Genomic DNA, 15874 nt, shown 5'->3' with positions numbered 1-15874 from the left:
ATTAGAGAGTAGGGATGGTCTGGAGACTGCGATTACTGTGGAGGAGGTGAGTGAGGCACTTGCTGCAATGACCAAGTCTAAGTCCCCGGGTGGTGATGGTTTTCCTGTTGAGTTGTATCAAACGTTTTCCTTGTCTCTGAGGGAGAAGCTCCTAGAGGGGTTTGAGGAAGCCCGAGTGCGTGGCATGTTGCTAGAAACTATGCGTCAAGGCATTGTGTGCTTGATACTCAAGCCGGGAGGGGATCCTGGTGACCCCTCCTCGTATCGCCCGCTTACCATGTTCTATAGCGATGTTAAGATACTTTGTAAGATTTTGGCCCCTCGGCTCCGCAGGGTGATTCAGGGTTTGGTGCACGAGGATTATTGTGGGTTTATCCTGGTCGTAGCATGTCCTATAACTTGCGCCTTTTGACACATGTTCTGCACAAGACTGAAGGTGAGGAAACTGAATTGGTGCTAGTGTCCTTGGATCTAGAGAAAGCCTTTGATACAGTTGACTGGGGCTATCTCTTAGATGTTTTGCAGGGCATGGGGTTTGGCCCCGGTTTCTGCGCTTGGGTGCGGTTACTATACACCCCCCCGCACAAGTACGGGTGGTGGGAGAGCTATCGGACTCCTGGGAGATCGGTAGGGTCACGAGACAGGGATGCCTACTTTTGCCTCTCCTTTTTGCTCTGGTGGTGGAGCCACTAGTGATCTGGCTTCGAGAGGAGCTAGGACTGAGGGGTATCCAAGTGGAGCGGACCAAACGTGGTTTCTCTGTACGCAGATGATGCACTGGTTTATCTTCGAGAACCTCATGTCTCGGTGCCTATGCTGCTGCAGAGGTTGGATGTTTTTGGGGTCGTCTCTGGTCTCAAAGTAAATAGGAAAAAATCACTCCTGCTCCCCGTGGCGTTCCGCATGCTGATTTACCTAGGGCAGGACTCAGATGGGAAGTTGAGCTTCAGGTATCTGGGCATATGTTTTACTCAATCTATGGCTGCGCATTATAAGCATAATGTCGAGTGAGTAGTTGCCGACCTGGAAAGTTCGATATTATTCTGGAACAGATTACCTCTTTCCATAATGGACAGGGCCGCTGTGGCAAAGATAGTGTTCTTGCCGCGGTGTCTATACCTGGTCCAGAACACTATGGGGGTCATTCTGACCCTGGCGGCCGGTGACCGCCAGGGTCACCGACCACGGGAGCACCGCCAACAGGCTGGCGGTGCTCCCTCGAGCATTCTGACCGCGGCGGTTCAGCCGCGGTCAGAAGCGGAAAGTCGGCGGTTGCTGCCGACTTTCCGCTGCTCGGGGGAATCCTCCATGGCGGCGTAGCGCGCTCCGCCGCCATGGGGATTCTGACACCCCCTACCGCCATCCTGTTCCTGGCGGGTCTCCCGCCAGGAACAGGATGGCGGTAGGGGGAGCCGCGGGGCCCCTGGTGGCCCCTGCAGTGCCCATGCCAATGGCATGGGCACTGCAGGGGCCCCCGTAAGAGGGCCCCGCATAGTATTTCAGTGTCTGCAAAGCAGACACTGAAATACGCGATGGGTGCAGCTGCACCCGTCGCACCCCTGCAACTCCACCGGCTCCATTCGGAGCCGGCATCCTCGTTGCAGGGGCATTTCCGCTGGGCCGGCGGGCGCTCTTTTGGAGAGCGCCCGCCGGCCCAGCGGAAATGTGAGAATGGCCGCCGCGGTCTTTTGACCGTGGTGCGGTCATTTGTCGGCGGGACTGTGGCGGGCGGCCTCCGCTGCCCGCCACAGTCAGAATCAGCCCCTATATCCGTTGGCTGCCCGGCTCTTCCATTGCCTGGATAGTCTGCTGATCTCTTTGATGTGGGTTGGGTGGCGAAGTAGGGTGCCTCTACCGGTGTTGCAGAGGGATCTTGAGGGGGGAGGGCTGGCGATTCCTAATATCAGACACTATTATTACACAGCACACTTGCAATATGCTGCCAAGTGGATGACGGATACTGATCTCTGTGAGAAAAGGTTGTTTACAGGAATGTTGGATGGGTGGACCTTTGTGCATATATTGATGTCGGGGACAGATCTGACCCCTCTGCTCCCTACTTGGTCAAGACCACTCCTGGAATCTGGGAGCAGGCAGTTAAACATGTACTCCAATGAGCCCCCTTTGACAGAGAGCTGAAAATGTGGGATTTGGCACCCTTTCGGGACTTGGAAAAGTTGATGTTTGTGGAGGCTTGGAGACTGGGAGGATGTGAGGTGGCTGGGGATCTTTACCCCAATGGAGAGTTTATCTCTTTCACTGAAGCTAAGGATTTTTTTGGCCTGGGCCCTGGTCAATTCTTGCAGTACGCAAAAATGGAAAGTGTGGCACATGAGATATGGAGTGGTTTTCCGGTAGCCCCTAAGACCTCTGTGGTGTTGAACAGCTTGATTAACTGGGGGGTGCAAACACACTTGATTACCCGGTTTTATAAAGCCCTTGTGAGGATCAACCAGGTGTGATAAGTGTGGGGCGTGGGAGTATGACCTGGGGGAACACATAGCGGATGCAGATTTGGATTTGGCTTTGTCTCTGGTACGTATGGTGTCATGTAATATTAGGTTTAAGTTGTTACATTTTAACTGTGTACACAGAACGTATCTCACACCCAGTCGACTAAACAAGATTGACCCGAGCCACAGAGCGGGATGCCCTAGTTGTGGTACACTTGGTGCTTCCTTCCTACATCTGGCCTGGACTTGCAGGACAGTATATGACTTCTGGCAGGAAGTGGCAGTGAAAGTTGAGGAGGTTACGGGACTGGGGTTGGAGGAAATGCTGATGACCTGTTTCTTGGGAGTGGTGCAGAAACAACGTGGCAGGAGCATTCCATATAAACTGGCACAGTTAGCGCTGGTGTTGGCTAGGCGCAGGATAGCAATTGGTTGCATGAGCACCCAGAATCCATTGATCTCCAGTTGGATACAGGATTTAATGGAATGGGGTGCAGCCGAGGAACAGCATATGCCCCTGACACCGGGGGGATGAGAGGGCACTCACTGATGTAGCGGCTTGGGAAACCTTACTGGAACGGTTTACTGGTGTGGAGGACTTAAGCTCTGTAGGTAGTACGGAGGATGAGGGGGTGAGGATACAGATTGAACCTTCCGAGCAGGTGACGACCAACTATTGTTTCAACATGTTTCTGTTTTCTACAAGCTATGTGATGTCTAGTCTCATGATGATTTGGGCTGGGATGGCAGGGTGGAGGGCAATATTAGTACAGTGGTTTTAACTGTCTCATTGCTTGGACTTTGTTGAATAATACCCTTTGCTACTGTGATATAATGATAATGTTATGTCTTGCTATAACCTGCACTGCATTGTATGTTATTGTTGGTTATAGTTTGTAACAAAAAAAAAAAAAAAAGAATTTAAAAAAAAGTTACAAAGTGAAAACACAACGCAAACCTCCCACACAAATTTAGCAAAATAGAGTAAAATTGAATAAATTGACATCGAAAGAAATAAAATCCAATCAGAACTGGAGATGCGCACTTTCAAAGATTTAAGATAAGTATAGCACCTCAAAGCACCACTTCAACTTATCTTGTTATGTGAGAACGGTTGAAAGTCACAAGTTCAGGCCGACCATGATGAAGTGTGGGCCGGATACAAGAAACCGGTTAGTCCTGCCAAAAAGGTTATCTTCCACAATCCAGAGCAAAGAATTAGATACACGGAGGAGGCTGTAAGGAGCAGGGATAGTGTTGCGAATAGTCATCACTGCAGCATGAAGAGCTGGACAAGTGTAGCATAAGGCCATCGCTGTAGCAAGACAATTCATCGCGGATGGTCAATGTTTGAGCTTGGTGTTGGTGGTCACTGTGTGCTGTCAATGCTGTAGTTCTAAGTGCAGATCTCATGTTACCGGTCGTCACTGGTGGTTGCTGTAATGTGGAAAGTCAGACTCATCAGAGCATCGCATTGGCAGGCGGCATGATCTTTGTGTGAATGGGCCTATTCGCTGTTGTGAAGAGCCCAAACTTAAGAATTTCTCCTTTTCTTCTCAGAGAAGCTCAACTTATACAGCACCAAAGGTCCAGGACCTGGAAGGCACTTCTTTGGGGGTCAAGGAATGTACTCCAGCAGAGGGAAGCAGAGCTCAGGCAGATCCAGTTGCAGATCCACAGCATCAGGCCAACTGGAAAGATGCAGGGAGACCTCTGGAACTTGTTGTGTCTGTGAGAAACTGGCACCTTGTTGTAGTATTTCCCCCCCCCCACACACACACTTTGTGCCTTGTTTCTAAATGTAACTAGGACTGGAGTGTACTGGGATCCTGCTAACCAGGTTCCCAGTGCCAGTGTTATTTCCCTAAAACAATGTAAAAGTAATTGGATACACCTTTAGCTATCACTACAAGTCCCTAGTGAAAGTTACGTAAGTACCCAGGGCATGGGGTACTATGGGTAAGCCCCTGAGGGAAGCAGCACTGATTGTGCCACACTCTAGGGCCATGCATCCGGATGCACCCAGCCCTGCCATAGCAGGCTGAGTGTTCTGGTGCAAACCTAACACACAAAAGTCGACTTGCACACTACCTGTGTGCCCTGTCCCCCATACACTACATTTACTATGGGTAAGACACTCCTCCAGCAGGCCTTACAGCCCTAAGGTAGGGTGCTCCATATTATATGTGAGTGCATAGCTTCATGAGCAATATGCCCCCACGTATCCATGCCAAACCTGGGGCATAGTGAGTGAACAGTGTAGCCATTTTAGTGTATGTGCTGAACACCGGTCAACATGAGTTTCCCAGCTACATAATGGCTACTCTGAACCCTGAGTTGTTGATATCAAGCATCTCAGAATGATCAATCTAAACTGGTACCAGTATTGGATTTATGATAAAATGTACCCAGGGGTCACCTTAGAGGTGCCCCCTGCAAATGCTAACTATCTTGGCATGGCTGCTGACTGGTTTCATCCAACCTACCACTTCCTGACAGTCACTATACAAACCAGGGGGAGAGCCCTGTCTCTCTGGTTTGTAAGTCAATGCCCTTCCTGGCTGGATGAGCTAACACCCCCTCCCACAGGAATGTGCACAGCCCTGGCAGTGAGCTTCAAAGGGCTACCGCCCTTGAAACATGATCCCTAGGCCTGCTGCTAGCAGCAGAATGGCTCCACCTTTGCAAACCTCCACTATTGGAGGTAGCAAAGGTGGAAAACCACACAAAGGGTAGGAGTGGCAGCCTCACCTAGCATGCACTACCCCTAAGATGTTGCCTGTGAAGTGGACCCTCAAATTAAGTTTCCTCCATCTTGAAATAGAGGAAAATAGCCAATCAGGTTTAGGGAAGTGACCCTTCCCACAGGAAGTGGTCACTAAATTAGGTAGAGCCACCCATAGATAAGTATCCCATTGGACATTGCCAGGTTCCCCCTAATATGCCCACTAAATTCAGTATTTATTGGGCATCCCTAGACCAAGAAATCAGATTTAAAAGGATAAAGAAGATCAGCACCAAAGAAGATCCAAAGCAAGAGAACTGTGGACCTACTGCAGAAGAAAAGGTGCCAAACCTTACCTGCTGCACCCAGAACCAGAAAATCAATGCTGCAGAGGACCTGGACACAGGAGTGACCCTAGGAAACCCATGGGACCACCAGGCTTCAAGAATCATCCCAGATCTCCCTTCTGAGTGGAGGCAGCGCTCACCAACCAACCAAGAACCAAAAAGCCTGTAAGGGTCACTTCACTGACCGGCCGATGTCTCTGCAACCGGAAATTGCAGCCGGACCAGGTGACACACAGACCTCCCTGACGCAACCTACACGTGTGCCAAGTTTGGTGGCACTGCGTCCTCCAGTGGCAGAGTTACGCCAATACCCTGGGTACTGGTCCGCTGACTTCGGACAACCAGAAGACCAGCTCCCTCTGAGCTAAAAAAAAAGAAAAAAAAAGATCAGGAGGACGCCCCAGTTGAGGGAATTCCAGAACACCCCAGACATTCTGCCTGAGTGACCCCGTTGTCCTGTAAGTAGCCCTCAGAAACTCACCTCCAGCTCCAAAGGACTCCACTGCGCATAGCTCCTAGATCTCCAACTTGCCCTGCATCCGGCCGCCTTGTGTCCTGCAATGAGGAACCAGCTGTGCTCCACGGGTCCCCGACCCCTTGCGACCTTGAAAGCCCAAGGGGACCCCAGGGCACCACCTTTAAGTTTGCAAATCATCTAATTTTCCAGGTGGCCCTTTGCCTATGCCAAGAGACTTTCCAGCTCTGCTCCCGCCGGAACCGGGATGCGACCGAGGCCCTCCAGCTGGGACTAGATGCCCACCGACTGCATCGACCATCCTGCAAAAGAAGTGACTGGTAACTCAGCTGTACGATGTTTGAATGCATTTTTAAAAATGACTGCCTATTGATTCCTATGGTGCGTAATTATGCAAAAAAAAAAAACGAACTTTATTAAACTTTGAAAAATCATAACTCAAAAAGTACTAAACTTATCTTAACCATTTTGGTCTTAAACATTATATAAAAGTCTGAAGCATTTTTATAAAGTCTCGTCTCAAGTTATTCATTGAGTGTGTGTGCTGCATGATTGATTTTGTGAGTACAACAAATGCTTAGCACATCTGGATTAGCCTAACTGCTCGACCTGCTACCTTAAAAATTGGAGCATTAGGTAGTCTAATTTTTAACCTCGGAAACCAATGTGTGATTGTCTTGACTCCCTGCACAGTGTGCCTAGTTTTACACAGTGCATAGAGGGCCAGCCTCTTACAGTGTCCCTCTATCTCATAATAAGAGGCCAGCTAACATGCACCTGGAGTCATTCAAACAGCCTGGGATGAAGGGAGCAGGTCCAGTCTTCCTTTTCAGTCAGAAGGGCAGACCTCAAGCACACAGTGGAGGCCTAGGGCAGCTGGGCAGGCCTTCTTCTGTAGTGCCCATACAGCCATGAGTGTACTGAAGAGTGGTCCTGAGTGTCCAATTTTCATACCTTTTGCTAATTTTGAAATGGGAGAAGCTACTGGAGTTTTCCTTCCCGTAAAGGTGTTAAGAATTTCCTGGTCCTAGTCTGTCAGCAGTTGAAATAAGCTAGTGAGAATTTTTTTGTCTGATAGCTGAGGCAGTTTATTTAAAGTGCAAGTTGGTCTGTGCATTGCTTTGCACCCCACCCTGCCATGGATGGCCTATCCTGGCAACGCCCAAGCCCTCTATTGTCTCTACTGTCTGGGAGGAATGTGCAAAGGTTTACTGCCAATTACACCTAGGTATGCAACCCAGGAAGCAGACTGCAGGCAACAAATGGTTAGGGCAAGAAAATGCTGGCTTTTTGAAAAGTTGAATTTTCAGAATCATGACTTAAAATCCTACTTTATCCTTAAAGAGGGATTTAAATCACAATTCTCCAGATAGTAAACATGACATTCCTGCCTGCCCCAAGCAAAAGCTATTAAATGTAATAAGGCAACCCAGTGTGATCGTATGGGAGAGGTAGGCCTCACAGTAGTGAAAAAACGAATTTGTGAGTTTTTCACTAACAGGACATGTAAAACTTGAAAATACATGTCCAACTTTTTAAATACAATGCACCCTACCCTATGGGCTATTTAGGGCCGACCCTAGTCGGTGACATTTGTGTATTCAGAATTGTCTTTTATGTTGGAAAAATGTTGATTTGGCCAAGTTGAAATGGCAGTTTGAAACTGCACACCGGCCTGAGACATGTTTTAAAGGGCTACTTAAGTAGGTGGCACAGTAAGTTCTGTAGGTCCACTAGTAGTATTTAATTTATAGGGCCTGGGTACCTACACTCCCACTTTATGAGTGGCACGTATGTACATTAAATGTGCCAATTGGATGTAAGCCAATTTTACCATGTTTAAAGGAGAGAGCACACAGGCACTTCAGCACTGGTTACCAGTGATAAAAAGCAGAGAGCCCTAAAAGACGAAACAAATGGGTTGAGAAAACAGAAGGCGTGAAGTCAAAATGTTTGGTGGTGACCCTGCGGAAAGGACCAGGACCAACAGACCCTTTAAGTGTCAACACCTGCTCTCCCCACATACTCTTATTTTTGATTTTTGGTTTGTTGTATAATCCTTTTAAACCAAAATAAAAATAAGTTTAGATAGCTAAAGTGTGTGTTCCCCGTTGTGTGTTATTTTTAAACAATCACTTTGAAATCCATTGTTAAAATTCAGCGACAAACACTTCTGAGTAATTTGTCTCATTGTTTCCTAATATTTAAAATGTGATCCAAGTTAGATTTGATTTGCAGATATTACTTTGACTGGTGTAGGCCGATACTTATGAAACAAGCAATTCTTTGTGGAATTTGTCTCCGATCTCTTAAATTAAAGTTTCCTGGCAATAGATCATCAGTGAATGATAGCCAAGCTTTTATCCTGTTCTTGGAATAAGGCGATTCCAAAGGAGTTTACTGTTGAAATGCCTACATTCTTCTCTCCTACCTACTTATGCATTTTCTGTTTTTACATTGGATATAGTCCAGAATGTCTTCCTTATGCATATGTCGTGTTCCCTCCTTTTGGAAATTTATGCTATTTACAGCATTCTATCTGTTGTACAAATGGAAATTAATATATACTGCACTTGTCTGTAGTTTATTATTCCTGGGTTTTGGCTATTGATATAATTCTGGATCCTCCAACTTCATTTCGGGATACTCCAATTTCCCATTTGAACTTACCTTTCTAAACTTTGTGTTGGCTACACTGATTTTGCAGCTGACCCAGGAATCTTTTCTAGAGACTTGCCACTAATGCTCTGTTGATATTGATTGATACAAGCCTCAAGCTAGTGTGGCCGACAGACTCACTCCTACATTGTTGTTTTGGCATCTTTGCTGGGTTAAGCATGGTTTACTGATTTAGGAGTGTTAGCGTAGCAGGCAAAACGTGATTCAGACACACAGTTCATCTCCTGTCTGTAAATGGGTATGTGGGACTGGGTAGATACTATCTAAAGAGGTATCCACTGCCCAAGCAGTTCAACCTTAAAATATACATAGATGTAGCTGCAACAAATACATATTGTTTGTGATTTTGTGCTTCAGTTAATACTTGAGTGCGTTCATATTATTGTAGTATTGTTTTACTTGAGGTTTAAACCGATTGGAATAAAACACATGATAACAAAAATAGTCCAGTAATGAGAAAATTGTGTTCCAGAGACATGGAGCTAACTGGTCTGTCAGCTTTAGCCACTTTTTGTCAAAATGTCCATAGCTGCAGTAAATGTCAATGAACCTTTACTCATAAACGCCTTTTACGAACAGACAATTTTATTTTTTTAAGCACAATTGCTTTGAACACAAATGAGCATGGGTATTATTCGTTTATAGTTTTGCCCCATCCAGTTGGTTTTAGTTAAAAACATGTTTATTGCACTGAGATGTGGTATTGATTCTCAAGAAGATGTAAGATACAGCACTTGCTCACAAACCGCTTCTTTGACCTGAGCTGGCAATTACTTCACACTACATGGCTGGGCCCCTCCTGGAAGGATTTGTACACTTTTGTGAACAGCTGTCCCTCAGGTGATCTATTATCCAAATGTTGCTTTGAATTTTGTAAACATTTTTCCAAATAAGACCAGTGCCCTTGTCATTTACTCTTCTGCAGAACTTCAGTGGAAATTTACCGTAGAGGAATTGCAGTGCCTTTACCTTGGGGAAGTTTGTGTGTTTAATTTGTGTGGTGCTGAAGTTCAATTTCTTTTTTCAGGGCAACTGTCCTAAGCTGAATCAATAGACTTGCACTTTTTGCTCTTTATTATTTACGTATAACATCACACATGCAGCCCTATGTCTGTATGACATCACAGTTGCATGTAAGTTAGTGGCAATTAAATCATACCTTATTTTTGTATGGAACTCATCACATTTTAAAGTTGTTCAAGAGTGCTATATCAAATTTGTCTCATGCTTAGTAGTGAGCAGGATGATTTTTATGAAGAGGAGGGGTATTTAGCGCAACAGGGAAATATTTGAAATCAGCTGCAGAATACTCCGGAGACAGAATCAGGAGTTAATTATGTCATTGATGGATTATGTCTTTACATATAATTGTCTGCCATCGGCATACTAGTGTACTGTGTCTCAAGAATCAAGTACAGTTTGGTTTTAGTTGGCAATTAAAAACAAATGGTGCTAAAATAGTCTTGGGGGAGACTGTATTAGAGGCAGTATGGTTCTCAATTTTTACTGCTTATTGGTGAACCAATGAATGATGTGGTTGCAGAAGCCCATTATGGATTCAAACAGACTCAACAGTTTATGATGATGATGTACAGTGCATTACGCAGTAGGTGTCATGGAAACATTTAAAGTAGCTCCCTCTGTCCTGACCCCAGCTCTGGATTTGTATTTAGTTAGTAGCAAGGTGGTGATCTGGTCAGCTATTAAGGAATTAAGGAAAATACCTTGCAAGTACTGATCCCAAGATGTTAGGATTATTAAAAAAGGTGCAAGTTCAACTCGATGATATGCACTACAAAAATGCACTGAAGTAATTTTTTATTTTAGGCTGCTTTATCGTATTTGATAAAAATTGAATGTGTACCAACCACTGCAATAGGTTAACTCAAATACCTAAATTGTTTCTAAGTAGGGAGTTTAGACTAGTCAAAATAATACATTTGAACTTAGTTTCCATCTGTCCTGTGAGATTGTGTGCTTTTTATCTATCAATTTGTAAGATAAAATTAGTTACTTTGAACCATTGATCATTCTTAGCACATGAGATAAGAAAGGCAGCCTTGTGCAAAATCACTGCTGTTCATACAGTTTGTTTGACTAATATTGAACTTTTAGAATTTGATTGACATCTGGTGTGTAAAATGTTGTTAGTTCCATACAGTTTATTTGTAGTACCACATAAACATGCTTCTCTGACCTTATACAATGAGAACACTTACGTTTGTACATTGATGTAGTTCCTTTTCACAAATTAAATCAATGTAAAACTAATATACAATGATGAATATGAAAAGTGGAATTTATTTTCTTCAATGAACACGTCAAAAGGTAACTCATGTTGTATAAGGAAGATCAACTTGTTTTGATTCCTTTTCTATATTTTTGCTCTTTTTTCATCTTTTAATTTCTGTTATTTTAAAAAATGCACTCTAGATGCCTTTGCAGCTTCTCCTGGTGAAACCCCTGCAGCACCTGAAGGGGCAGCAGCACCAGCTACCCCCGTCCCTGTTGCAGCAGCTCTTGATGCATGTTCAGGAAATGGTGGGTTTTATGTTGGGAAGTTTTTTTTTCTCTTTGTTAGAGTCTTAGGTAGACACCTTTTAATTGATAATCACAGTTGTGAGTAGTTGTACAATGTCTGCCACTTGTATGCCCCTCATTTTGTTTACTTGATGTTGAATAGCTAAAAAATGATAAGGGTGGCTAATATGGCAGGACTTGAATTCTGTTTTTCTTTCACAGTCAGTCTGTTTCTTTAAAATTCGTTATTGAGAAGTTACAAGATTGGTGTGAGGTGTATAAATTAATGAGAAAATATTTGTGCATAATTGGAAAAGAGACATAGTTCTTATTGTCTCAAAATTTTAGACTGGCTTGTCGAGGGAGGTGTGATGAATGTTAGATTTGGGGAGTACATTTGTATTGTGTACTTGTACAACATATATTGGCCATAGTTGTGAATGGTCTCACTGATGTCCTGCTTACTGATCCTGTATATTCTTTACTTCCCTTTCTACAAGACCCCTTTGCCCCATCTGAAGGTAGTGCAGAGACTGCTTCTGAGCTGGACCTTTTTGCTATGAAGCCAACTGAGACCAGTGTTCCTGTAGTTACCCCTACAACTAGCACAGCCTCTCCGGCTCTTGCAACTACTCCTTCTCCTCCTCCTCCTCCTTTTCCTGCTGCAGCCACTACTGCTACTACTACTACTACCACAACCGCCACCACATCTGCCTCCACCACCACTTCCACCACCACTGCTCCTGCTCTAGATATATTTGGTGGTAAATTATTTTGCATAATTTCCATCTAGGTGATTTTAATTCTGGCTTGTCAAATTATTGTACCTTCTTCTTTAATTGCATGTGCATGTCTGTCGTGAAATACTTGAAGTGACAATGGCCACCATTTACATTTTCTAACCTCAGAATATTTGCTGAGCATTCTGAAAATAAACACATTATTGATCTTGTTGTAGATTTATTTGACTCTGTATCAGAAGTACCTACAGCTCCCAAGTCTGACACTGCACCTCACGTTGATCTACTTGATTCAGGTAACAAATCACACCCTCTCAGTTAAATGTTTCAATTGCATGGCTTGTGTTTGCTGCTTTATCTCGCAAGAAATGAAACATTATTTGCCAATGATTTGCCCTTGTTTTTTGAAAGATGCTTTTTCATCTGCTTCCCATGGGGTTTCTCCTTTGGCTGAGAGTTCTCTCACTGCTGATCTGCTGTCCGGTGAGTGGTGGTTCTACATGTCACATCATTTTCTTTCAAATACTATGATGGTTGTAGTATTGAAGAACTCCGCATTTAAAAAGTGTGAGCGCCAGATTGAAAACACACAGACCCTTTGTACTCTTGTAAACTTATTTTTAGCTTTAATTCATACCAGAAAAACGATTCAGTGTTTGAAGCTTAAGAGACACATTACACACTGCATAAAGTCTCCCTAGTCTATTTTGCATTTATGTGCTTATGTGCCACTGCAATAAACTAATCCCAACATCACAAATAATTCCATGTATCCAGACTTTCGTCTGCACTACATTGATTGAAAAGGCAACTGGGGAATCGATATCACTGATCTCACTATTATTAAATGTTGACTTGTTTTGAGCTTCCTTTACTTTTAGTGTGTTGGTTGCAGCATTGTGATACACATTTTTATAAATAATATATCATCAAAGCAAAATATTTATATTCAGATTAATTTTCATCCCAATTTGTGTTTATTCTAGACGATACATTTGCAGCCCCCCCTCCTGTACCCACAGCTTCTCCTGCAAAAGTGGACTCTTCTGCTGTGATAGATTTATTTGGTGGTGGGTATGATTCCTTCATTGCTGCATACAATTGCTGTATCTCGTCTAATCAGTATGCATAAAACATGTGAATTCACACTACTGTACTTAGTCTGTTTGGCCTATTTTTACTTGTGCGATTAACTATTTCCTAATATTTGGATTTTGTAAAGTGTTGTACATAACTGTGGCGTTGCCTCAGTGCTCATCAAGAGGGAACAAGCAGTGAATGGGAGCGGGCGATTTGTGCGAAAACAGAAGCATCCACTGCAATGTCCACTAATGCCCCCTTGGCAGTTAAGGGTGTGAAGTCTTAGTAGTGGGTCAGCAGTCAGTTAAATGAAGCTCCTACAGTGCCCACAAGGTCAAAAGTCAAAATTCATCTGACAAACGCTGGGTAGGAAGGACCTTTTTATCTCAGCCAGCTAATAATTTCATAATGACCAAGAACTCTGAAAACCATGATTGCAAATCTATTCATTGCATACCCTGATTACACTTTCAATGTATTACAGTAAACTACAAAAGCAGAATGCCAATGTACACCATGTTATGTACAGTTTGTCACATAACCAGCCACCATGTGTTATCTTTTATTACTTATTGGATTATGAGTGAATGGATACATACATTAGCCCTTTGCATTTTGAAAAATCCCTAATCGCTGGTGTGAGAGCTAGAAAAAGTCAGGTGGAACATTTAGTTTGTAGATAGGTGATGATGTCAAACATTTGAAAAGGATCCTTATTAGCTAGAGGAACTGGGTGTTGTAGATAATCTGTTCCAAAGTCGAAGTCTCCTGAATGGACACAATTGTGTTGCATTAGTTATACATCTGTTTATATGAACCTTCACCGATTATCTTTCTTGATGATCCAGAAATCGTAGGAAAGTAGATGAAAAAGAGAAGGCCTTTACATTAGTGTAAGAAAGAAGTGAAAATGGGACCAGGTGTGGAATCTTTGCAGGGTTGCTGCTATACTTCCAAACTGGGCCCAAGTCTAAGTAGCCTTTCCTCTGAGGCCTCAACAGAGATGGAGCGCTTTCCTGCATGCTGGACTGGGTCGGCCAGGAAAAGCTGACTTGAATGCAGGAAGATCTGCACACATTCCAGCTTACTGAAAGTTCTGTTGGAAGGATGTGTCTACAGACTGAGGTCACCTGGGAGCAAAATATTTGTATAGACCAACTAGCCAGCAAATGTAAGAACATAATTACAATTCACTATCTTGAGGGTGAGCCTAAACCATCCTGAGCCATCAGGTTACCATAAGGTGCCCACTTCCCCATCTCCTTGCCATCGCTATATTCTACTATCATGCTTTGATTTTTCTCGTTATATAAGATGAGAACTTCCATGGGACTGTTACCCGGTTTTATAAAGCCCTTGTGAGGATCAACCAGGTGTGATAAGTGTGGGGCGTGGGAGTATGACCTGGGGGAACACATAGCGGATGCAGATTTGGATTTGGCTTTGTCTCTGGTACGTATGGTGTCATGTAATATTAGGTTTAAGTTGTTACATTTTAACTGTGTACACAGAACGTATCTCACACCCAGTCGACTAAACAAGATTGACCCGAGCCACAGAGCGGGATGCCCTAGTTGTGGTACACTTGGTGCTTCCTTCCTACATCTGGCCTGGACTTGCAGGACAGTATATGACTTCTGGCAGGAAGTGGCAGTGAAAGTTGAGGAGGTTACGGGACTGGGGTTGGAGGAAATGCTGATGACCTGTTTCTTGGGAGTGGTGCAGAAACAACGTGGCAGGAGCATTCCATATAAACTGGCACAGTTAGCGCTGGTGTTGGCTAGGCGCAGGATAGCAATTGGTTGCATGAGCACCCAGAATCCATTGATCTCCAGTTGGATACAGGATTTAATGGAATGGGGTGCAGCCGAGGAACAGCATATGCCCCTGACACCGGGGGGATGAGAGGGCACTCACTGATGTAGCGGCTTGGGAAACCTTACTGGAACGGTTTACTGGTGTGGAGGACTTAAGCTCTGTAGGTAGTACGGAGGATGAGGGGGTGAGGATACAGATTGAACCTTCCGAGCAGGTGACGACCAACTATTGTTTCAACATGTTTCTGTTTTCTACAAGCTATGTGATGTCTAGTCTCATGATGATTTGGGCTGGGATGGCAGGGTGGAGGGCAATATTAGTACAGTGGTTTTAACTGTCTCATTGCTTGGACTTTGTTGAATAATACCCTTTGCTACTGTGATATAATGATAATGTTATGTCTTGCTATAACCTGCACTGCATTGTATGTTATTGTTGGTTATAGTTTGTAACAAAAAAAAAAAAAAAAGAATTTAAAAAAAAGTTACAAAGTGAAAACACAACGCAAACCTCCCACACAAATTTAGCAAAATAGAGTAAAATTGAATAAATTGACATCGAAAGAAATAAAATCCAATCAGAACTGGAGATGCGCACTTTCAAAGATTTAAGATAAGTATAGCACCTCAAAGCACCACTTCAACTTATCTTGTTATGTGAGAACGGTTGAAAGTCACAAGTTCAGGCCGACCATGATGAAGTGTGGGCCGGATACAAGAAACCGGTTAGTCCTGCCAAAAAGGTTATCTTCCACAATCCAGAGCAAAGAATTAGATACACGGAGGAGGCTGTAAGGAGCAGGGATAGTGTTGCGAATAGTCATCACTGCAGCATGAAGAGCTGGACAAGTGTAGCATAAGGCCATCGCTGTAGCAAGACAATTCATCGCGGATGGTCAATGTTTGAGCTTGGTGTTGGTGGTCACTGTGTGCTGTCAATGCTGTAGTTCTAAGTGCAGATCTCATGTTACCGGTCGTCACTGGTGGTTGCTGTAATGTGGAAAGTCAGACTCATCAGAGCATCGCATTGGCAGGCGG

General features: G+C 44.1%; 1 protein-coding gene across 1 annotated transcript in view; it reads left to right on the top strand.

Moving 5' to 3' along the window:
* LOC138262429 (clathrin coat assembly protein AP180-like) overlaps positions 1-15874 on the top strand; it is a 48461-nt gene that overhangs the window by 30831 nt on the left and 1756 nt on the right. Inside the window, exons 3-6 of the mRNA XM_069212328.1 lie at positions 11113-11220; positions 11700-11963; positions 12158-12235; positions 12351-12422. Of these exons, the coding sequence (XP_069068429.1) occupies positions 11113-11220; positions 11700-11963; positions 12158-12235; positions 12351-12422 (522 nt within the window). The remainder of the gene's footprint in view (positions 1-11112; positions 11221-11699; positions 11964-12157; positions 12236-12350; positions 12423-15874) is intronic.

This window comes from Pleurodeles waltl, chromosome 10 (assembly GCF_031143425.1).
Source record: "Pleurodeles waltl isolate 20211129_DDA chromosome 10, aPleWal1.hap1.20221129, whole genome shotgun sequence".
NCBI classification, from domain to species: Eukaryota; Metazoa; Chordata; class Amphibia; order Caudata; family Salamandridae; genus Pleurodeles; species Pleurodeles waltl.
Note: the sequence above shows the minus strand (reverse complement) of the source record. Positions and strands in the feature narration are given on the sequence as shown.